The sequence below is a fragment of the Syngnathus floridae genome, chromosome 3, assembly GCF_059516105.1.
Source record: "Syngnathus floridae isolate MCC-2025c chromosome 3, RoL_Sflo_1.0, whole genome shotgun sequence".
Classification (NCBI taxonomy): Eukaryota; Metazoa; Chordata; class Actinopteri; order Syngnathiformes; family Syngnathidae; genus Syngnathus; species Syngnathus floridae.
In genome coordinates this window covers 16,044,996-16,068,614 of record NC_142415.1, presented here as the reverse complement: position 1 = coordinate 16,068,614, position 23,619 = coordinate 16,044,996, and the positions used below count along the sequence as shown (strand labels likewise).

Genomic DNA, 23,619 nt, shown 5'->3' with positions numbered 1-23,619 from the left:
GGAAAAGTACATTGTGCTCTTTTACGAAAAAGTTTGAGAGTGACACAGTTCAGCCGGGAATGTGAGCTCCCCCTTTGAGCCTATGGCTAAAAATAGCTTTGTGTGCCAGCCCGGCTCTGTAGGCCATGTTTTGAAGTAGCAACATGGAGCCTGGCCCCGCTCTGTTTTTAAGAGGTCACTGCCTGCTCACTAAGTAAGATCGGATTCACTCTGTGCCACTGACAGACGCAGCATATCACTGAGTGCATTCACCAGCCCTCCATGCAAGGCTTTCTGCTGAGTCATGATTAAAAGTACGTTTACATGGCAACAATCATGTCCAAACATGTGTTTCTTTCTAAATTATGACAAATGCCTGGTCAATGGCTGGCAATTTCACACACGTGCAACTGCTTGGCCGAAAGGCAACTCACAATTGTACCTGAATCAATGTAAACAATTTTTGCAAAAAGTTAAATACAACAGAACTGCAACATAGGTAAGTAGGTTAAAAACAAGTTGTAGTTGCTAACCAAAAACATCTTCCAAGGCAGATCACTTCACAATATTGTGTGCATCCATGTTTACATTCCGGGATTTATGAATTCGAGGTTATGTTCTGCAACAGGTATATTTTTTTCTGAAACCTCATATATATATTGTATATTACAACGCATGGTAAAATAAGTCTAGTGTAAGCTTTTAATAGGTCAAAATTAAAATATACATATAGACTGCGCTCTGCACGAGAATTGCACCCCGAAATGTAAATAGGACCTGGAGTGTGTGTAGAAAAACTGCCCTCGTTAGCTAGCAGATGGCCCTTGTGACGTACAGGCTGGTGTAGAGAAAGAAACAAAGACAGAGAAAGAGAGACAGGGAGAGAGAGAGACAGGGAGATTTTGTGTCTTTAAGGCTAACTTTTCAATATTGTTGTTAAGAAAAATATTTTTTAATTGTTTGGAACACCTCCTTCCATGCTGTTGTTACATTTCGCGCAACAAACGAGTTGATGGAATTATTAACCAATGAAAGTAATGAGCCAAACCCATCTCTATTTTCTTGCAGTATTGTGTGTGCATGTGTGTATGCCACACAAAAACACAGACACACAGGAGGTAAGGTGACAGACTGACAGACAGATGGGCGGACAACGTTAACGTCCAATCACTCAGCACGGCACCACGGCCGAGACACTCAATTTGGAACGTTTTCGGCTTCAGACGTACGAAATGAAGGACGGCTGCTCTTTTTCAAAACGTGCCGCTTTCTTAGTAGGCGCACGTAATGAAGTGCGCAATTGCGTAGACTCTGCCGTCTTACGTTATCATCCACACAGGTTTTTCCGTTTGTTCTAACTCAGCTGCCATAATAACAGAAGGTCCGCCTCAGACAGCACAAATGTACACACAGCAAGTGAAGCGTATAGACGAAACAACCTCTGACATCAAAACTATCAGTTTATCATGGTGAAAATCTGCATTACACAGATTCTCTAACTAAAACATTTTCTTTTACGAAGTGTTACTTTTCCCACATGCTTCATGCACATTTAAACGTAATGCAATCCTTAGTTATCAAACTACCATCCAAAAATATACTGAGCTCTCATGAATTTATTGAGTGCCACCTAATTGAGAGCATTCAGAGAATTTTGTTTAATAATCACAAAAGCACAGAAACTACCAACTAAACAATCAGGCTTGCTTCTTTCATCACACCCAAATAACTTGTTTCTACCTTATTTCATCCCAGACATTTTTGCAGATCTATGTTTACAAAAGATATTTAATCAAAAATCTATATATAAGAAAATAATTAGAAAATATAGCAATTCTACAAAATAGAATTTTTAGTAACATATTTCTTCTGTTGCCACTGTGCGTGAGTGAGTTCACGAATAGATTTGTCTAGCAAACCTCCTGATTGGCTGACATTAAAAGAACCTTGGAAAAAGGATGGAAAAAAACACATTTCCATCATATTAAAGCCAATAACAAACATTTGCGGCTCTGTTCCCTTTTGAAAGAAATGGAAATGGACGTCATGTGTCATCTTTCCATACCATGAAGGTCTCACAGAGGCAAAAGCTTAGGAAAACGGTGCCAGTGCTTCCTTAGCCTTCCAGACAGGAGGATGGAAAGACCTCCATGAGCACGCACATACTAAATTCAAACCATGCTTGCGTTGTTCCTCAAACGCTAAACACGTTGTTGGGGCTGTTGTCACTCATCAGCCTTAGAAGAGTTCCAAAAGCGGAGAAATGCATACAATGCACATAATCTGTGTGGGAGTCACATGAATGCGATCCTGCAAACGTGAGAAGATGTGCACTGATGATTTTGTTTTGTCTACTTGGAATGATGACATGTAGGAACAGAAGTTACAATTAGCTGTTAGGAGACAATTGTCACACACTCTTACATGATTATCTTCTATAATAGGTAATTAAAGGCTTAAGGACACTGTCTGTCATTATGACAGTTGTTGGAGACTGTTTCACCACTAAGTACAAAAACACAAAGTTACTCAACAGTTTACTAGGCAAGAATCATGTCAAGAAAGAAAAATCCATCAACTTCAAGAAAGCCACTTTGGGCAAAGCAATGATTTTTCTAAAGAGGACAACACTGCTGGCTTTTGATTCGACCGTTTGCAAAAGACGTCATTAACAAAGCCCTGCAAAGTGGAAACTCTCCTCAGATACCCCCCCCCCCCCTTTTTTTTTGTGGGCAAATCAAGCCTCTTCCGCGCAAAGCTTTTCCATTGTGGCTCTTTATTTCCTTGAACCACTGTGCCAGTCTCAACAGACACTTTTGAGAATGTGGCATAGTCAGTTGGTCACTGCACATGAGTGAAAATGAAGACGGAACATGTTGCAGAGAGCGCTGGCTTTTTGGAGAGGGCATCTTCGGTGGTTCATAAATCTGACTGTCATCAGCATAGTGATTGAAGGAAATCCCATACTTTCTCAAGATGGAACCCAGGGGTAACAAATAGAAAGAGTTGTAGAGGGCTTAATATTGAACCCTGCGGAACGCCGTAAGATAAGATTCAAACCAATCCAGAATGCTGCACACAAATACGCTTGTATATTTCAAACTTCAAGATCACGACTAGTGTTTGCCGTCTTCTCGCTGTAAAAAAGCAGGGACATTTTTTTTTTTCTATATCTCAATGTGAAACTTGTATATTTTCCTGAGATTTGTCAACTGTTATTCAACTGAAGCTGTGGATTACCTCATAGTATTTTGCAAATAGGGAGCCCCCCTGCAAGTCATCTGTAGAGGGTCTCCCTCCGGTTCAGGGGAAAGCATTCTACCAGTAATTACGCGAGTGGGGCAACAGTAAACCAAACTTCAGTCTCCACTCAAATCTCTCTTTCGCTTGTGGCTTTCTGGTACTGAATTCAAAAGAATCTGTTGATGACGTCAAATGTCACTAAGTTACCTTTGCAGCACACTCATTGAGCAGTCATAGGTCAGAGCTTATGACGCATGACATTTCTGATAGAGGAAACAATCACATACAGTGGAAGTCTAAAAGGGGTGTCACAACTTTTTCTCAATAAACAAGTTTAAATTTGGTACAGTGGAAAAATTAGTGATTGTTTCTGCAAACACCCACAGGACACGGCATGTCTTCCACTGACCGCTTTGATCGTCATACGTTGATATTTGTGTGAACAAAACAAACTGCCTTCTTTTAACCCTCTTCGCACCTTGCTTTCGTTTGGAAATGTATGACTATATAATATTCCAAGCTGTGCTAATGCAAATTATACTTGACCAGGGTGGGGACTTTGGTGTAATTCATTTTTTGTTCCATTTATCTTTGTAAATATATCAACAGACATCAAACATTGAATGATACCTTTTAGTTTTATAGTGGCAACTTTTGGATAGTCTAAACTTATGGAACCTTTACTGGTAGCACTCTGGATTACTTTAGAACCTGTCTAGCAGTCAAATTAAGCCTCTGTACTTATGGTGTTCCACAGGGCTCAATTATAGGGCCTCAGCTTTTTTTTTATATATATTGAATGACCCTGCATGGGTTCCATCCTTTTGAAAAAGAAAAGTAGTTCTGACAAGGAACAAATTAGTTAAAGCTAAAGTTACTTTGCTACAACGGGATCTGCACCAAGCTATAAATGAAATTTTCTGTGTGAAATTTTGACACAGATTAATTTTTTTCACTTGATTCATCTTTTTTTATACATGGTTATAAAGTTGATCTTTCGTTTCTTAAGGTACTCTGAGAGGCGCATTAAACATATAACCATAAGTAGTTATGTTTTCAAATATATGCATCGTCGCACACAAGCCCAGTGCGAGCGTGTGGTTGGGTTGACATAGGGAAGGAAGAGCCTCCCACGCCAACAGGATGACGCGACCCATGGTGGCCAGGCACGGAAAGCACATGCGCCACGGCAATAACTTGACTTTGTTTTTGCATGAACATTTAGTGGCAATGATTAGAAAAAACAACTAAGAATACCATATATTTCATTCTATACGCAATGTGCCCCCCTCCTCCACAAATCCTTGCTGAGCAGCTTTGTGGAATGACTTTTATTCAAATGAGTTACGGCACGCGGGGTCTTGCTTTGCCGCGTTTTTTTTTGAAGGTGACGACAGTGCAAAGGAAGGCCAAAAGAATGCAATGCGTGCTTCCTTTACCAGCCAACAGACAAGCTGGAGTCATCTTCCAGCACTAAACCAGTCCATCCAGCCTCGTTGACGACATGCCGCCACACGGGAAAGAGTTACACGTTCAACTTATTCGTACAAGCAAATGACATGTAGGATTTAGTTCGCAAAATGTCGCTTAGCTGATTGAGAAAATTCATGAGCCTTCTGCTATAATTTCAGGAAACACTTCAGAATTAAAAAAGAAAATAAAGAATCCACCAAGTTCACCAATCGTATTCTGGAATCGGCCTGAAATTTCAGTGACAAAACATGTACAAAAACGTTTTCATTCTTTCTTTTCCGCAGTTAACGAGATCATCGGCCGAGACATGTCACAGTCGCCCAGCGGCCGTGGCGCCGTCCGAACGGCCCACGGCACACAGTCGTAGCCAAACGACCGGATGGCCGTCCCAACACCAGGGTACTTCAACTCCCACAGTGCACCACCTGTCAAGCCTGCTCAATATACTGTATACATGCATCAAGAGCATGAATGTGGGTGATTTGATTTTCTTTTTCACAAAAATCACCCTTTTTGAAACGATCAAAGCATTTACGATCCCTTTGAGGAGAAGAAGCAGCTCAACATTCCGCAACTGTCAATCAAATGTAAAGCTCTGGACATCACTCACGCCCCCTGCTGGCAATACTTGTTGTTGTTCTTGATATATAGACGCCATAAATTGGCAGTAGATAACATTTTTCTATTAGCAGAAGCCCCACCCTGTACTCCTTAAACATAGTTGCTTGGCACTTAGATGTCAGCAGATGGCGCCAAAGTGATATTTTTACATTAGGGATGGCTTTGGCCTGAGCGCAAAAAAATATCAGATAGGTTAAAAAGAAAAATGGCAAATGCCGAACCGCAAATGAGCAAGGGTCACTGTATTATTTATCACTATTACCTGGTACTAGCATTGAATGGCAGCAAAGTTCCCTTTCCAACCAAATGACCTGAAATCTCCATTTTATTCAGAAGACATAAGCTGGCTGCTCATTTTCTCTGTGCAATAATCTGAAAGAAAAAAAAAATCTCCCCAGTGTGCCTTGTTTGCAACGAGACAAAAGTATTTTCTAATAATAATATAGTTCACAAAATGTTGTCCAAGGTCTGGATGTGAAGATTTTTTTAAACAAAACCAACCCCAGCAATATCACTTGAACTGGACCATTTTTTTCCCTGCTGGTCTTATGATGATGATAATGAGTCTATGCATTTACCTTCAGCCTAATAAGCCTTCACAAGCCCAAAATATGAAACCTGTAGCGCAGGGGTGGGCAACCTGTGGCTCGTTGGCCATATATGACCCACCGGACGGAGCAAATGATCTAAGCCCACCTCGTCGGTCTTTTGAGGAATTCACGACAGCTATCTGATGACTTAATGAGAACTGAGGAAACCCATCCCTGACAGAGACCTTGAGACAGCCAAGGCCCATATTGTGTGTGTGTGTGAGAGAGAGCGAAAGAGAGGAGTGTCTAGTCCTATTTTAAAGCACACGTGTATCTAAGGCTATGCAAAGTACAATAAATATGACAAAGGAGTTACTTTAACTTCACAGCAGCAGAATGACAATTTTTTTTAGGATGCCTTAACTCGTTTTGTCAGTGTGTGTTGTTGGATTTTTTTTTCTTTTCCAGGGGGCGGGATGTTTTTATGTTGGTTGTTTTTTAAAGCATCAAAACAAATCAAGAAACAGTGTCATCTTCGGCCGCAACCAAAGAGTGAACAATACAGCGTGTTCCCACTTGACAAAAAAAAAAAAACTGTACTCAACTCTATTTTTGATACAAATGGATGTCATGTCATTCCTTAAAAAAAGATTGGGGACATACTGTATGAATACTGAATGCGATAAATAGATATGACAAATAAAAAGGATGACACGTATATGACGTTGACAGCCTTTGCAGCTTTTTTTTTTTCCTTTCATGTGTTACCCATCTGTATACAAACTGTTTTGTACAGAAATTTAAAAAGGGAAATGCAGGTTTAGCTGATGTTTACCAAGCCTTGTATTGTCAACAGTTGTATATTTTGTATGTTAAAGGATTTTTTTTTTTTTTGGTAACTTCTACGACTGCAGTGCTTTTGGAAATTATTCAAAGGGAATAACTTGCATCATGCTGTAGGTTTTCAAAAGTAGTGACTATCAATAAAATGACAAAAAAAACCTTTGCCCTGTCTATTTTTCACTCTATTTCTTTTTTCCTTTATGCAGTCATTCATTGATATATTTCAACTTTTTTTGTCACACACACACAAAAAAAAAGTCAATTGACAAAAACTGCATGCAGACAAACCGTTTGTGCGACCGCTCATGAGCTGGAGCCTATCCCAACTGATTTAAACAGTGGACTGGTTGCCAGCTAAAAGCTGAAATAAAAATGACCAAAAACTAGGCCAACTTTTGAGCTAACTTAGCTTGCCTTGAGCCGCACTATGTAGACATGGAAAAGGAAGTGCTCATTCATCAATAACATTTTTATTTTTAACACTTATTCACAATTCTTATATTTATATATATGGCAAAGAAAAAATGAAACAAAAAAAATATGTATATATATATATATATATATATATATATCTCCTCCCTTATTGGAGGTTTAACAATAGGAGTGCTAGTGTTGCACTCTGGCTAATTTAGGCAATTTGTGGGGCAAGAGTTGGGGGGAACCAAATCAGTAGTTTTGTCACACAAAGTCAAAAAGTTGCCTTGTTGTCCTTAACGTTTTCATTGGAGCTGCAGAGTCCAAAACGGAACACAAAAGTTGGTTCATCGCACGTTAAGCAACAATACGAAATCCGGAGGCGAGGTCAGATGGCTCCAATTGCAGGAAAGCGGGCATCCAAAACACCCTCCTCCTTCAAGCCATACTTGACTGTATGGTTTTTGGCTGCTCAAGCTGGCACAAAATAATTGTTGATTTGGACAAAAAAAAAAAAAAAGTGCAGACAAATGCTTAAGTAAGAAGGAAGCAGCCATGTACACGCGCTGACCAAAATGCATTTGGAGTCAGTCAGTCAGTTGCAGAAGGCCAAGTGGACCTGCTGGCCGTAGAAGACGTGACTGGAGCGCTCGGCCACAGCCCGGCACGCCGCCTCCTCGCTGGGGAAGGTGACCAAGGCCTCACCACTGCACTGGCCGTTGAAGTTGTACAGGATGAGGACGGCGTCCGGCTGGAGCTGCGCAGCAAGAAACAAACTAAAAAACCTAGACCTGCTCATATGTATAGATATAAAAAAAGGGGGGAAAAAAGGCATCTGCCTTGCAAATAGGTTTGAATTTTATGCCAAACACCAGGGGCGCGCCAGCGAGTGTGAGTGAGGATGATTTCACACTCCTGAGAAGAAGAGGAAGGGAGGAGATGGCAATGTTAGGAGAGGTCATTTTGATCCAAGAAGAACACAGTTCAGATTGATCTATTTGGGTTAGTTAACTAGCATGCTTTCTATAGCAGCGAAAAGGAGAAGAGACGCTGGAGGCGACAGGACAAACTGCTCCCAAAAAGTTGCTAAGTAACACGCCAAACACATGCATGGTAGGCCAATTGAGCACTCCAAATTGTTCTTAGGTGTGATCATGAGCATGAATGATTGTATGTGTATGTGCCCTGCGATTGACTGGCAACCAGTTCAGGATGCCCCCCCCCCCGAAGTCGGCTGCGATAGGCTCCAGCACGCCCGCGACCCTCGATAGGATGAAGGTGGTATAGAAGCTGGATTGGTAAATAAATGCTGTACAAAAGTGTTTTTTTTTTAAACTTGCAGTGGGTAAAAACATTTATCAAGATAATCACATGCACCCTGGATGAGATTATCTTGATAAATGATTTGCATCAACTGCAGAGTATCAAGCATCTATTAGGCTTGACTAGCGAGGAAACTGTAATTCATGCAACCAAGACATAAATTAAAACTATAAACTATGACTTTTCCAACGCAACAGCACCGAGTACGTCAAGAAAATATTAAAAGGTTATACTGGTTATCATAATGTATAGATTTTTTGGAAAAGCAGCAAGGGCCACTCCCCGTTTATATTGACGGGAGGGACCCTTGCAGCTTATTCAGCAATCAACACTCAGAACTACTCTAAAAAGCAGCAAGGATTCATTTGGGGAAACATGCAAGCCAGCAAGCTGAGTCAGAGAGCACAAAGAGCGAAGCAACGCGGCGTCTCGTCCCGCGGGGGTCCGAGACGGCTTACCTTGGGGTCAGCCCCTACAGGCAAAGCCATTCTTTGGGCTGAATCAGACTCCTGGCCTGTTCGCTCATCTGAACCAAGCTGCCGTACTCCTCAGGGGCGTACTACACATAGCATGGTAACCAACACAGTCAGCCTGACACTCATGCATTTACTATTACGTGAACACACACACACACACACACACACACACACACGTACACACTAAAGGATGACACTCACACTTAAAGAACTACATTAAACCTGCAATGTAAATCCAGTGGTACCTTGACTTACAAGTGACCCAATGAATGTCTATTCTACTGCCACCTGGTGGCTGAGGCACGCATACCATAAGGCGCAAAACGTCAATGGGCATTGAAGCATAAATCATGAAATTCCCTACAATCTATTACAATTCTGTTTGTTTTTATCTGTTCTGCATAGTACATTTTGTCCTTGTTTAAAAAAAAAACATGCTACAAAGATGTGTCGTTTTCATCTCAATGGAGAGTGATGATTTGCATGTGGTGACAGAATGCATTGAATTCATAAGTCAAGGCACAACTGAACAAGATCCTGTGGCCAATAGTGATAGGCATATGAGCAAAAACAAAGACACAAATGGAAAGGTTGTTAAGAGTTGGTAAGTGAGAGAAGCTTTGGGCTTATTTTTTTTTCTTTTTCTTCTGAGTAATTCTTTTTTTAAAAAGGCAATTAACCAATTCATAAAATGCTGTTTGTATCTTCTTTAGGGAAAAAAAGATTAATTTAGTTGAATGAATTGCTAAGAATACATTTCACTTAACTTTCAGGGAAGCTGTTAAATGATTGGCCAAATATTACAGGACTCCTGACATCAATAATGGCCTGATTAAAGAAGTGGCATGTGGGTGAAACTATTCCCATCCCAGGTCTTCCATCCCATCTACTAAAAATATCATCTTTAAGTTTCATACTCGAAACAGCGAAAATTATTTTCATTCAAAATTAGTTGAAAATATAGTGAATGCCACATTATCCACAAGTAGACTAAAATAAACAAATCCATAATTTGAAAAAAATAAATACCCCCATCCCTAATCACAGAGTCAGAAGCAAAGTCAGCTATCACACACAATTCAAAGGGAGCAGAGGCAAACACCAAGAACAAAATAACCTTCCACCTAAAGTCCAGCCATCCTTTCTAGCTGGTCAAGTCAAACCTCACGACTCAATCAGCCTGGCAGCAAATGATTATGGGAGGCAAAAAGGCACTTGAAACCAAGAGTGCAGTGACAACACCAAAAATCACATGACCATTGTTCACACCAATCTCGGCATCAGCATGAAGACCTCGACTAAAACCCTCACATCTCTTGAACACACTCGTGCGGCTCAACGTGGTAGTAGCAGAGACTGACCTGGTAGCCCTGGAAAAAGTTGAGGATGTCTTTGACGCCAGTGTTGTAGGGGAGGCCCTGCATTCGCACCAGAGCTCCAGGTTGGGGCATCACCGGAGACGAGGCGGCCGCTGCTGCGGCGGCCGCGTGGTGAGGCTGGGCCACCACTGATGGGGAGGTTGCGAAGTAGCTCATTGTGGAGGGGGACACTGGGGGGCTGCAGAGAGAACCAGGCAATTTAATAACTTAGTGGTACTGCTGCTCATTCTGTTTATTATTTCAGGAAGTTGACAAGATGTACTTAGCTCAAATAAAGCTTGGGAAACACTGGACAGTAAAAAACCGGCAGTGTTTGTCAGCAACCAGCAGATGGTGCTGTTAATCTAGCTGCATTGCTTGGTCAAAACGGTAGCGATCGCACATTGACACTTACATTTTTGTGGAAAAAACACTTGCTTTGGTTAAAAAAATTCTAAAAAACAAAAGACTACAGAAACCCATACATCACGTAAAAAAATTATCTGTATCTAACCATAAGAGGTCATCAAGACAACGGATTTATAATTGAGCAAAAGGGTGACAGGCATACCTGGGATAGTAAGCTGTGTAGTTCATGTTCATGTAGAGGTGAGGTTGAGGTTGGTAGTAGGCCAAGGCGGGGCTGTGTGTGGCCTGAAGAGGCCTGGGAGCGGCCAGCAGGGGGGGCTGGTAGAGGCCTGCCTCTGACAAGATGGCAGGTGGGGTGGGGAAGGCGTAGGCTGCAGGAGGCGATAAACCTACAAGAGTGAAGGACAACGATCCATTTAACAGCAAGCACCTGTTGAGTCTACTTTTCGTGAGAAACTTCTCAAATGATCATTTCTTTCCCTTTCAAAACGGTGATTTTAATCACTTTGTACATGCTTGCTATTTTATTCATAAAGCTGACTTTGTCCATCAGGCTGCCATTGTCACAAAATAAACAGTTAAATGGCAGCATGGGCATATTTACATATAAACAGCTGCCATCGACTCAGAGGCTGTGGGCACACTGAAAGGACGCCATAGAACCTTTTAGGAGAGAAACAGTTGGAGAAAAAAAAATCCAGCTACCAATCTAATCTCTACGGGAGAGAGTGAGAGCAAAGGGCAAAGTGCAGTTTGCCTCCATGCAGTCAAAAGTGGCATCCTCTCTTCAGACTCATTCATTCTGATTTGAGAAATGAACCCACAAAATGGTACATGAATCTTAAGGCAATTTACAGTACACAGGCCAAAATGATTTCTTTCAGACTATCACAATAGTTTGAAGTGCTCAGCAGACTCGACTTACAGGGGAGTTTGCAAGGCGGTGGCGAAAGGCCGCTGCGGTTCAGGGTTCCTCCCATCAGTACAATGCTCATCTCCTCCGTGGAACACTGGAACACCTCCACGTAGCGGTCCTTCATGGTCTTCTTGTGGCACTTCTGGGACACCATAAAAGCCTTGTCCGGGGATTTCATCTGAATGAAGGCATCGCCCGAGGGTCGGCCCTGAGAGGGGAGCCGAGCAATCAGCTTTATTCTTAAGTCCCGGCCGGCCACGTGATCACGAGGTCCAACCGCGGTCTCACCTGCTGGTTGAGGACCATGTGGACTCCGTGCGGTTTTATGTCAGTCGTGTGCTCGCCCATGAACTCCAGGATGTCTTCGATGCCGGCCGTGTATGGCAGGCCGCGGAGGCGGACGCAGTCGCGAGTGCCGCTGGCCGTCGGGAGGAAGGGCGGAGTGGCGAGGACGGGGACTATTGGCGCGGCGGGCAGCGTGGATATCAGGGGGGTCGACAGGTAGCGAGTCAGCACCTAGCAGACACAAATGTAGAAAACATAAAAATCAGTGTGAAGAAGAAAGCAGTGGTCAGTTTTAGACCATCTTAACTGACCTGTTGCACCTCAGCAGCAGTGCTACGAAAGAGCTCGATATAGCGCTTGCCCAGGATCTGCCTGTGCTTTTTCATGGCGTTCTGGGCGTACTCGTCGCAGGAGAAAAGCACAAAGGCATCGCCCGTTGGTCTTCCGTCTGGGTATTTCACAAACAGCAGACCCTCTGCGCCGTCTGTGACCGGGCTCTCGGGACCGAGGAAGTCCAAGACTTCCTGTGGCGTGGCAGTGAAGGGCAGACCTCGCATGCGGATGATCACCTGGTTTTCTTTGGACAGGAACTGCGTCACCTCATTTGACGTGCCTGGAGATCAAAATGAAGAAGCCTCTGGGCTTAGCGATCATCTGAATCAGTTTATATACTCTAAAAAGCACTTTTTCTACAGTATCTTGATAGCTAAGCTCTACTTGGCTCCAGTTGCTTCTGTATTTGATTTTACACTGCAAAAATAACGACTTGAAAAATATATTTACATTTTTTGCACAGTCATTCCGGAAGGGTATTTTTTTTTGTCGTTAACCGATTTGTGATTGTATCACTTTTCATAAATGATGTAGTTTGCTTGAAGTATTTACTTAAAGGCCAATGTGTGACAGTCTACATCGATCTGCGCTCGTTCCGATTAAAGTCCACTGAATTTCTTTGTGAGCTATCTCTCTCGGGTTACGAGTACGCCGCGCACCTGAGGCCCTCGGCCCCGGCTTTGTCTCTTCACACCCGCTTTGTGTCAGCACCGGACTGCACTTTGTAGCGGTCGTCAGCCTGCTCCCCCCTCGGGGGAATGTGGACTTTGAGGTTGGGCAGAACAGGTGAGGGTACAATTTCTGTCCCACTAGTCTGTGAGGGTTGAAGAGATGAGGAAGGGTGCGCAATGTGGAATGGAGGGGAGGGGTGGGCTTAGCTTCTCACAAAGCATCTTTTATGAGTCCAAGATAAGCTGCTGGAGATCACTGGGATGAGACAGGCACACAGGTAACAGGAGAAAGCTAAAGAAGAAACCTTCCTTTACTGCCATTAAAAGAATCACTCTTTGAGAGACGTGTGTGTGTGTGTGTGTGTGTGTGGGGGGGGGGGGGGGGGCTTGTTTCCTTAGTTTAAAAAAAAAAAAAAAACTATTTAGAAGACCTGCACAAAAACAGAAAGCTTTTCACAATAACTCCTCATGCACACAGTGCAGAAGGGAGAATAAAATTCAATCTGACCTCCTGCAATCTTGAGGAATTCCTCTCCTGTGGCCTTGTAGACCTGAAACAACAAGGAGGAAATGTGAATTTAGTCATAAACCGGAAGATTGAACACGCTCTGTATATATTGAAGTGTTTTATCATTGTTTTGCCACACAACTGATGCAGTAGATATTAAAGTGGCGACCATCTGCGTGGTTCCTCCCATAATATTTATTACACCCGACATGCAGAGAAAAAAAAAACGACATAACTCCAACCAATAGGAGTTAAACAGCGAGCAGAGCTAACAAAACAGCCAGTAAAGGAGCCTGTGACCAAAGAGGAGAACTTTGCAGCCTGCACAAGAAATGCATGACCACTCTATGCATGCCTCTTTTTCAACAGAGGGCCAAGCTGACCTGTCAGCAGCCTGTCAGGGTGCTATTTGAGACACCACATGGGAGAAAATACAGGAACCACGACAAGATGGTGGTCTAGTTTGACTTATCACAGTGATGCAGCAGAACTTGAGGCTTGTTTTGTTTTGGACAAGCTATTTCACAATCTCAGACTGCTTATTAAAGACTTGACAGAAAAACAAACACTATTACACATCCGGTGGAATACGCGTTCAAGCTGACCTCGATGTAGCGGCTGCCCATGTGGTGCTTGTGGCGCTCCAGTGCCAAGTCTCTGTGTTCCGAATTGATGAAGCGAACCAAGGCCTCGCCATTCCTCCTGCCCTGAGCGTTGAGGCATAAGGCTACACCCCCTCTGAAACATATTTGCATCTTTCAAATCTGTTCAACTTGCTACCGAAGTAGTACATGGTCTAATTTGTGCAGAATCCAGACAGTTTCACTTACTTGGCTATATTGAGGCCTTTGAAGAAGCGAGCAATGTCTTGGTCTGAAGACTGCCACGGAAGTCCTCGCGCTCTGATGATTGTCTCGTTGTCTACTGGCTCTGTCTTACTACTGTAGGGGAAGACAGCACGAGAAATTCTAGTTCACATCAAGCTCAATGACGGTGAGTTTAAATGTCACTGTGGCGTGCGACAGATGGACAAGTGCTTGACAGCAAAGATTTAAAAGCTTTACTAATACATGTGCTACAGTTTCTGCTGAAACACATTATGCCCCGCAGCCAGCTTCAAGGCGTGACAGTAACAAGACGTTTGTGTCGAAAGGCTTATAAACTTACCACGTGCCAGAATCAAATTTGTACTTCACAGTCTCCACGCAGGAAAAAATGTGATCTAAACAGAGAGAAAATCTATCAAAAAGACATCATACAGCTCAAGTTAACAACTACTCAACGAGTAAGTGCACATTCTTCCTGTTGGACATTCAAGTTGGGCTAGTTCTGCTAAAACAAGCAAGACAGGTTGTGTGCCAAAAGTGACAATTACAGAAACCCAAACAATAAGGTGGTTCGCTCAGGAAGGTTAACAGCTATGTGCTAATTACCGACGACACTTCAATAATGCTCGACGGGTGCCTTTCTGCAAATGTCCAGATGCTCGTAGATCACCACGTGTAGAGAGCACCACAAGTGAGTAGAGATGATGCCAAGGGTGGTGGATACTTACTGTAAGGCTCAGCTAGGATGCGGAGGATCAGCTGCACCATGCTCCTCACTTCCCTCACTCCCATCAGCTGCTCTGACACGGCAGCGAGACCTACATCTGCACGCCCGGTTAAAGATATGCAACGGGTATTTCTTTGACCAAACAATCCCAGCGCACACTTGTTAGAGAATAAAAAAAATTCTCAGGAATTTAAGTGTTTTGCAAAAGATACGTTCCAACATGGACGGGAGCTCCAGCTTGTCTGCAGGGTTGGCGTTTGGGCAGCATTTTTCAAACTCTTTTCTCAAGTCCACAAATGAGAAGAAACACTCGGGAAGGATGAGATTCTGTGTTGCAAGAGACCACAATGATGTGCTCGGGCAGGCAACCGGAGCTCAACATTATAACAATGGAACAATGTTTTTTTTTCAAATATATCCCTAATATGGGATGAAACAACTTGTGCCAGAAGCGTGACGGTTTTGCGCAATGGTTTTACTGCTCGAAGGCAGAGCAGCAAGTCTCTTCAGATTCAAAAACTTTTGTTCAATCTCTAATGAAAGTGCAACTGTCGAAAAAAAAAAAAGTTCTCTTACATGATGTCATGTCTTACAGTCATGTTTTAATTTTGCAATGCGCTAAATCAAATGTGTACATTTAGGCCCAAGGTCTAGGCTGTCAATCATTTCCTACTGGGGCACAAAAAAAGGAAGGAAAAAGAAAAGTATTTTATCTGGAACTTGATCAGCTTGCACCTCTCTCTTACTTTCTATTTCATGAACCAGTTTAAAGACAAAAAAACAAAACAAAACAAAAAAACAGCTGAGTTGTTATTTTTTGCCAGTGTGGGAACCCATTTACCTTTTTGGAAGCCTCGGGGTGAAGAGCCTGTCGGATGACAAGGGGACTGTTGACACAAAGAGTGTAAGAGCTCCTGTCGAGACACTTCAGTTCCGATGTCACTGACTGCTGGAACTGCAAAACCAAGCACAGACAAAAAAAATTACTGTAATTTCTCAGATAACAATTAAGTATTGCTTGTAGTCACTGTCAAAGTGAATTATATTTGCAAAGGAGAAATAGCTCATAGAATATCGTCAGATTGTGCAGGGGACAACCGACACTGTATCTTGCGGTAATTGATTGACACGCTTATTTTAAAGTTTGCGTACAATTCAACTGCTGTGCAAACAGTGGTAACAAAGAGGAAAGTGAGAATTAACTAAAGATTGAAGGGCAGACAAGGGAAGGCGGTGCCATGTTTGTTGTTTGGATTGCGTGCGTTTGTCGTCACAAACGAGGCTTGTCTGACAGGTTTGACTGTTTGTGGAGCGTGGGAGGGGAGCGACCACGCTTGTCAAGCGGCCATACAGGTCCAACCTGCCTTGTTTAAGCGATGCTAAAACCCGATCCTGAACACCAGTGCCCTGCACAAAGATCAGATACACACTGTTGTGTCAACCCGATGCTAGAAATTATTTAGTACCAATGTGAAAAATATAAATCCCACTAATACTTTGGCTACCTTTTTGGAGCCGATGTAAAGCCAATTCACACCAAGACAACAATATTTAATTAACTTGGTGGCGATTAAAATCGGTTTCATTTTTTAGTTAAGCTTTTCTTGGAATTTGACCTGTCTTATGTTTCTAAACTTCCAATTTGGATCTTAAGATGAGAAAAGTTGTTTCTCAAGTTCCCCTGGCCTGGGGAACTGAAAAAGATCTTCTACCCACTGAATCCCAAACGCTGCCATAGGCGACAACATAAATTAGGTCGAGTGAAATTGGCTGACAGGCAGAAGTCTCACGTGGCCACGGGCGACATATGACTGATAATCAGACGGTGAATGTTGCAGGTGCATGTTTGGACCCGTTTCTCAGCGTAGCAAATGCGGGGCCACGAGGCCAGGCCAAATATCTGCTAACAAATGAAGAGAGTAACATTTCGGGGAAAAAAAACCCAAGTTTCATTAATGATAAATCATCATAAAGTTGTCAATAGAATCCAGTGAGAATTCCTGAGCTAAATTAGCTACAGCTACAAGTTTCGGTTCGATGATCAATCGTCACCAAGTGCAGATTCTGCACTGGTACACAGATGTTACCAAAAAAATTGTTTATTTAGCTTCACACGGCAAGTGACAACCAGACTTCCTCATAACAAGAAAAGGCTTGCCAAATGATTAAGCAGGTTGGCCATATGCAAGTTTCTCCAGCAGCGGTGACACACCCGCAATTTTTCATTCAAACTGAACAAATGTGTTGGAGAGCTCTCTTCAGCGAGCATCCAGATTAACTCGACACATTTTCCCAACCTGTCTCAACAAGGACTGAGAAGAAAAGAAGAACGTAAAAAGAGAAGTAGTAAGCTGACTCGAACAATACAACCGGAGATTTCATTCCAACATGCTTGAAGCAACTACAAGGAATTTTCACAATTGAGGGGGAGGAGATGGCCTTTGAACGTGGTCCTATCACAAGTCTCTCCCCAGTGAAGTGTTTTTCAAGCGGAGGTGAGAGGAAGGCTGTTGCTGGTGGTTGCAACAAACTCCGATAAGAGCGTCAGGGTGTGTCATGGAAGTCCTTAAGTGTTAAAGGGCATCTAAAGAACCACCACCAAGGGTATTTATTAGACAAACAAACATTAAATATTGACGCTAATTTTATAATCACACTTGTCACAACCTAGCGAGACAGAGAGGGTATGCAGAGAATTCCGGGGCTAGAGTAAATAGAATTTCCAAATGTGCGTGACATTTTTCTTTTTTTTTTTAAATAAATATATATATATTTGATGACACTCCCAGCAGAGGTGATGCATGTTTGATTTGAGTAACTTTTGTGACTCTTCGCATGTTGATTTAGGCTGAAATTCCCCGGAGAGTTAGTGTAACCTTTGCCACCTTGCAAAACAAGGTTGTTGTGTTTGTTGAAAGGTGGTAGAGTGATTTTCTTTCACCCTAAGAATATGTTGCATGCATCACCAAACGGGCTGTGACATGCTGCAAATGCGCCAAGTTAGCAACTTTTAGCAATGCGCGTTTCTAAAACAACAATAGATCATTGAAGTTGTGACATCTGCATACATGTCAATGGCATATTTTAACAGTATCATTTAGTGGTGCAGAATCTTATTATGCCCATTCCTTGTCACAACTCAGTCAACACAAGAACTCGTTACTGTGTTTTGATAAACCAAACTTCAAGAACCTCTGGTTAAGAATGTAAAGTTGGGGGAAGATGACTGACACTTTGGTTTTCACTGAATCAGAACAAGAGGACGGGCCTCTTAAGTATTGCACAACATCAACGCAAATGTCAAGCAATATCATCAATTGCATTTTTTTTTTTTTTTTTTACTTCCCTTGGTGAAGCAGAGTAAAAACAAGCCACAAACAGACCAATGGCAAGAGATTAATGGGTGACACAAAAGGAATGAAAAGACCCAAGTGATTGCTTGGGTTAATATTTGAAGGTTCAGCACACAAACTAACCTGAGGGAACCCTCCTCGATTGAAAACTTAACCGTCCTTGTGTAGTTCACTGAGTATGAATACAAAACAGCGCTAGCATGAAAGCATGATCAAGACAGACTTTCAAGAAACCCTGACAAGGATGGAAAAAGGAGCACCCAGTGCAAACAAACACGTTTGCAAAGTTGCTCAATTTTTTTGACAATTACTGTCCGCTCCCTTCTCCAGCTCAGAGATAGGTGTGGTCGCAGGTAAACAACCCACCTTCCAGATGTCTGCAGGATGAATCAAGCCAAGACAAGACCGGACCTGCGATGACGCATAATCTCTAACAACCTGGGGCAACGCAAGATCCTGAACTTGTAGACACTTTCAGACGTTAGCGCCAACCCGCCTCCATAAAAGGTCATCGAGGAGATTTGCTGTTCTTGTATTAGAGCATAAAGAGATCTGTGGACTAAACGTGCCCTACAAGCTCCTCAAATTCCAACACTGTAAAGTGGGCACTAAAGATTTAACGCCACAAAGTTCAAACAAGTTGAGGGAAAACCATCTTGTGAAACTAGCGAGTGAGGGGATGACAGGCTGGCTGCTAAAATAAAGTCATTATGATTTTGCATCAGTACATTATGAACATGTTTAAAGTCATTTTCCCCCTTTTGTTACAAAAGCCGGTACTTCACATGTTTTTTTGCACAAACTACACAAGACCAGGGAACGCATGAAAACTCCACACAAAGAGGACAGTGCCAAGATTACTTTTGTACTCACATGGTTAATGCTTTCTCATCTTTAGATTCTAATTCTTTAATTTCTGAGTGGTATTATTGAATTTTTGGAACATTAAAATGCTATTTCAAACACTGCCTCTAAAGTTCATAAAGGTTATAAATTGGCAACATTTTGATTCCTGCAATTTCTTGATTACCTACAGACAACTGTTTTTTAAATAAATACATTTCTGGAAAAAATTGTGTCTCATTGAAAGGTTCCATTGCATCTTTGAGAACGTGCTGTCGGAGGTCAGCAGACGATTTTAAAATGCTCAAGGGGTCTTCCAGACTCACCTGCTGCAGAACGTTATCCAGGGGGTCGGCATTGACAAGGTCGTCCAAACTGATGCCCGTCTCCTCTTTGCACTGATCTGCAAGCTCCAAAGTGTCTGGCTTGACAAGACATCTGTTTAGCTTGCCCACCTGAATGGAACAAACCTTTAGAATTCCATGTCTCGGTAATAAGAAACAACCTACTTAACAGGTTGGCCTCCCATAGAGGAAATGGACAATTGAGAAATAAAATGACAATGTGGTTGCAAAGGAGATTTAATAGTAAAGAGCTGAGTTGACATGGTAAATCAAAAAGGTGTGTTTTTGCTCCAAATAGTTCAAACCCAAGGAAAAAAATTAGAAAGAGAGAGCCCCCCCACCACCACCATCACCCCCAGCGACATTTGACCTGCACACCTGTATAGAAGGTGCTAAACAGCTAGCATTAGCACACACCGTGTTGATTTATGTCAACCAAAAGTTAAAGACACGATACCGAATTAAAAGTACACAAACGCACAGTCGAGTATAAGACACTGGACGATGGAACGGGCCGTACCTTTTTCTCACGTAGGTCCACAATTTGCCACACCAAGAGAATTATTTCCCTCTCATCCGAACCCAGTTTACCCCCATTTGCACCAGCTGTTGCCCCAAAGAACACCACCAGAGTATCACTGTGCGAAGCCATCAGGGACCACAAGGGTAAAAGCTACAATTAAAGCAAAGATTAAACTAAAAACAACACGAGGGTTCACCTTTTTCCAAGTGATAAGAAGAGCGAACAAAAAGGTCTGGAAACTCAATTGAGGTAAGGGGAGAGTTAGAAAAAAAGAGGGGAGATTATTTTCAGAGGGAGCCACGAAGGAGTTTTGCGGCCAGTCACTCTACCTGTTGCTGTACTTGAGAATGTTCTATCCAGCGATACTGGTTTGACTGGTAAAGAAGGGTGGAAAGCCGCGTTTCGTTCACACGAACTCCATAACAAGCCTTGGAGGGTTTTTCAGTTTTTTTTTTTTTTTTTCTTAGTTACCTGTGTGTGTCTCAACCCTTGAGCCAGGCAAGTGCCGTAGGCGTCTTCTTATTGGCTGTTTCACAAAGGTGAGGGCGGGACAATGAGGCGTATTATGTTATCTGATTGGTCAGTGGCGTTTAACCAGGAAGTAGTATGAAAGAAAAGGCTGTGATAGAAGGCTCCATGAGGCATTCCAACCAATAATTAATGTGTAACTATTTGTATCCATCTATGGATGTAACATTTCACACTTGAGAATGTCCATTAAGCATAAAAGTCCTTATTGCCAAGATTTCCAAATTCTGTGTTTTGTTACCTCAACACAAATATATCTGTTAGACTCCACCTGTTTGCCCTGGATAAACCAATGGAGTTAAAGTTTCAAAGGCGCGTTTATACTCCAATAGGTCACAATGTTTGACAGCTATCCCAAAATTGGATACAAAATTGAAGCAGTCGGGGTTTCAAAGGAGGGTTTGACTTGTATTGGATATCATTAGATATGCAGAGGTGGCCCTTCATCACGTTGAAGCAAACTCCATCATCATGTCTAGGAGAAGGAAGTAATCAATAAAAGAAAATGAGTGCAAACACTGCCACCTACTGGTCATAACACTGATGAGAATAATTGTTGACAAGGAACTTGGTACTATTCCATCTCCCCTCTAGTTTTTATTATCTGACTTACACAGTGCTGTAAAACTTACCCAAAGATGGAAATAACAACAAAAAATGCTTTGACTAAAATAAGGCACTTTGAAATTTCAGTGTTTTATCTGCAGTCATTATGGCGGTTTGGGTTAACAGTCGTTGCACTGAGAGCTTAATATATTGGTAAGAATCAAAACATTACTGTACTTTATTTCCATGGCAATACATGTACTCGTAAATAGTTACATTTCAGATGCATTAAAGTAAAAACAGGGATATATTGGTATGTACAAGCAGTTCCATAGAGCATTAGTTCACATGGCTATGATGGGTTGTTTTCACAAATGTTAGTTTGCTCTTTTGTCTCTGAGTCACAGTGAGAGCTGTTGGTCTGATCTGTTCTGTTCTGTCTCTTGGACACAAAGGAGAATTCCCTGCTGCCCTCACCTGGAGAGGTGCTGGAGATATGCTGGAAGAGCTTCCCGATGCCCGTCTCCCGCAAAGAGCTGCGGAAGGAACGGGCGGCAAACATGTAGAGAACCGGGTTGATGGTGCTGCTGATGAAGACCATGGCTCCGCTGATGTAGGTCATGTTGTTGCGCGCATTCTCTAAATGCTCTCCAACCTGCGGGAAGGACGTCTCCGTGGCGAGGATAATCAGCGAGAGTATGTTTCCTATGTGGTAGGGCGTCCAGCAAATGGCGAACACCACCACCACACTGGCAATGAGAACCGTAGACTTGCGTTTGGACTTGAAGGTCATTTGAGTAATGCGGGTGCACAGGCAGCCGTAGCAAACCACCAGGATGGAGAACGGCAAAACGTAGCCTACCAGAGTCTCCAGCAGCACACACAGCAGCTCCTGAGTGGTTGAAGAGTACTGGTTGTACAAACAGTGCTCCTCTCCTGAATCCTCACCAACAACCCGTGTGAGGAGTGCGGGCACACTGAACAAGAAGGCCGCAGTCCACAGACACATCAAGGCTTTACTCAGGGCCTTTTGCCTCTTCCATCCGGCCGAGGCGAAGGGATAGCGCACGGCCAAAAAACGTTCCACGCTCATGAGGGTAATGAGAAAAACGCTGCCGTACATACAGGAATGGATCATGAAACCCATGACTTTGCAGGAGACCTCTCCAAACACCCAAGAGTGGACCAACGAGTAGATCCATAAGGGCAGGGTGACGAGCACCAGCAGATCGGCGGCCGCCAGGTGAAGAATCAGCACCACCGTGTGCGAGCGTTGCTTGACGTGGCGCAGGATGGTCCAAATCACCAGCAGGTTGCCGGGGGTCCCGACCAAAAAGGACAGGCCCAGGATCACGCAGACCACCACCATTCCACCTTCAAATTCCTCAGCGGCCATCTCATCCAGAGGAGAGAGCTCGCTCAAATGTGAGGTGCTGACACTGGCGTCTGCATCAAGAGCAAAAACAAAGTGCAGCACCAGCAAGGCCTCACTTCCTCTTTCTTTGCATGAAAAAGTGGGCAAGTTCCTGTAAAGGGTGACTCATGCTTTCACCATACGATCAACAATAGGTTTAGGAATATGCATTCATGCACATCAACTCAACATATTATATGATCTCAAACTGCACATGACAGAATGCATGAGTAATGTCTTCTGTTGAATTATTGCTCACAGTATAGTACTAATATGCTAACTTCAGATAATCTGATATACCAACTTTTCCTGGTAATGATGAAGGAAAATGTAATTTTATGGTATGAGAGCAAGAACACTCCACTATTGAATCGACCCCTGCAGAGATGATTTGAACACCTCTTCAGTGTTTGTGTAGCTCCACACTCACCAGAGTTAAGTCAACACTTAAAATAAATATTTAAGAATGGGAAAGACTACATTTTTTAACTTAAATTGCAACAGTAGACAAGTAAATCTTCTTAGAGACAGTCAGATTTAATTTGACTCCATAAAAGTTTGCCCTGACCAGGATTAAATCTTCTGTTCAAAATCACTGGCGCTATACATAAACCGACTGATCCATCCACGACTCATAATGCAAGACAATAATTAGCAAAAAAATCTCTGCAAATAACAAAATACGGTCATAAGTACATCAGCTATTTGACAAAGTCCAACTTTCACTGTTGACCAGTCTCTTCTGTGAGTTAAATAACCTCATTGGTCCAAACTCTTTTTGTTTGAATGTCAATGTTTCCCCATGATAAGAAGGAAGGAAAGTAGGAGGAAGAAAATGGCGCTGACTGGTCTCTCTCAAAGTGAAGAAGTGCAGGTGCAAAAATGGAGTTGATCTAATGTTAGAATAGGCCTCTTTGGCACGAGTGAATAGCTAGCTTGCCATTATCTTGCTATCTCAATCTTTCTGGCATACATTAATTTAATTGAGAAGGCAGCCTCCTGGTAATTACGATTAACATATGAGCATTAATAAATCATTACTATTTTTTTTTTGAATGGGGATTACTTGTGTAGCACCTGTACTTCAATAAGATACAGGTAAAAGTTAAAACAATAAATATACAGCATTAATTAATATTTAGTTAGTTAGCTTTTTCTATTGAACCGCATTA

General features: G+C 42.5%; 3 protein-coding genes across 5 annotated transcripts in view; 1 reads left to right on the top strand and 2 right to left on the bottom strand.

Annotated features, from left to right (window-relative positions):
- The window catches only part of nfatc3a (nuclear factor of activated T cells 3a), a 37,378-nt gene extending 31,141 nt beyond the window's left edge, over positions 1-6,237 (top strand). The window contains exon 10 of the mRNA XM_088372026.1: positions 4,980-6,237. Within this exon, the coding sequence (XP_088228152.1) occupies positions 4,980-5,062 (83 nt within the window). The 3' untranslated portion in view covers positions 5,063-6,237. The remainder of the gene's footprint in view (positions 1-4,979) is intronic.
- Positions 6,238-7,143: 906 nt separating this feature from the next.
- esrp2 (epithelial splicing regulatory protein 2) lies at positions 7,144-20,435 on the bottom strand. Of its 3 annotated transcripts, none has more exons than XM_088372028.1 (16): positions 20,289-20,435; positions 19,957-20,109; positions 19,419-19,547; positions 15,738-15,851; positions 15,109-15,223; positions 14,898-14,993; positions 14,510-14,564; positions 14,173-14,283; positions 13,948-14,080; positions 13,343-13,385; positions 12,142-12,443; positions 11,834-12,061; positions 11,555-11,753; positions 10,832-11,018; positions 10,264-10,459; positions 7,144-7,860 (listed from the first exon to the last, which is right to left on the bottom strand). In XM_088372028.1, the coding sequence occupies exons 2-16, from the start codon at positions 20,086-20,088 to the stop codon at positions 7,699-7,701; spliced, it is 2,202 nt and encodes a 733-aa protein (XP_088228154.1). In that variant the 5' UTR covers positions 20,089-20,109; positions 20,289-20,435; the 3' UTR covers positions 7,144-7,698. The 3 variants fall into 3 exon arrangements, with proteins under 3 accessions (XP_088228154.1, XP_088228153.1, XP_088228155.1); XM_088372029.1 differs by lacking the exon at positions 20,289-20,435 and adding an exon at positions 8,885-8,985 and having other exon boundaries at positions 7,713-7,860; positions 19,957-20,282; XM_088372027.1 differs by lacking the exon at positions 20,289-20,435 and having other exon boundaries at positions 19,957-20,282.
- LOC148400812 (leukotriene B4 receptor 1) lies at positions 20,398-22,490 on the bottom strand. The gene has a single exon (XM_088372033.1). The coding sequence runs from the start codon at positions 22,427-22,429 to the stop codon at positions 21,386-21,388; it is 1,044 nt and encodes a 347-aa protein (XP_088228159.1). The 5' UTR covers positions 22,430-22,490; the 3' UTR covers positions 20,398-21,385.
- Positions 22,491-23,619: the final 1,129 nt, after the last annotated feature.

Bases quoted from the DNA above. Each gene is read 5' to 3' on its own strand.
- LOC148400812 (XM_088372033.1), bottom strand. From the start codon at position 22,429: ATGGCCGCTGAGGAATTTGAAGGTGGAATGGTGGTGGTCTGCGTGATC.
- esrp2 (XM_088372028.1), bottom strand. From the start codon at position 20,088: ATGGCTTCGCACAGTGATACTCTGGTGGTGTTCTTTGGGGCAACAGCT. The intron at 14,994-15,108 runs GTATCTTTTGCA...CCGGGCGTGCAG, and splicing joins GCTCCCGTCCATGTTGGAAC to ATGTAGGTCTCGCTGCCGTG. The intron at 11,019-11,554 runs GTAAGTCGAGTC...TCACTCTTGTAG, and splicing joins ACCGCCTTGCAAACTCCCCT to GTTTATCGCCTCCTGCAGCC.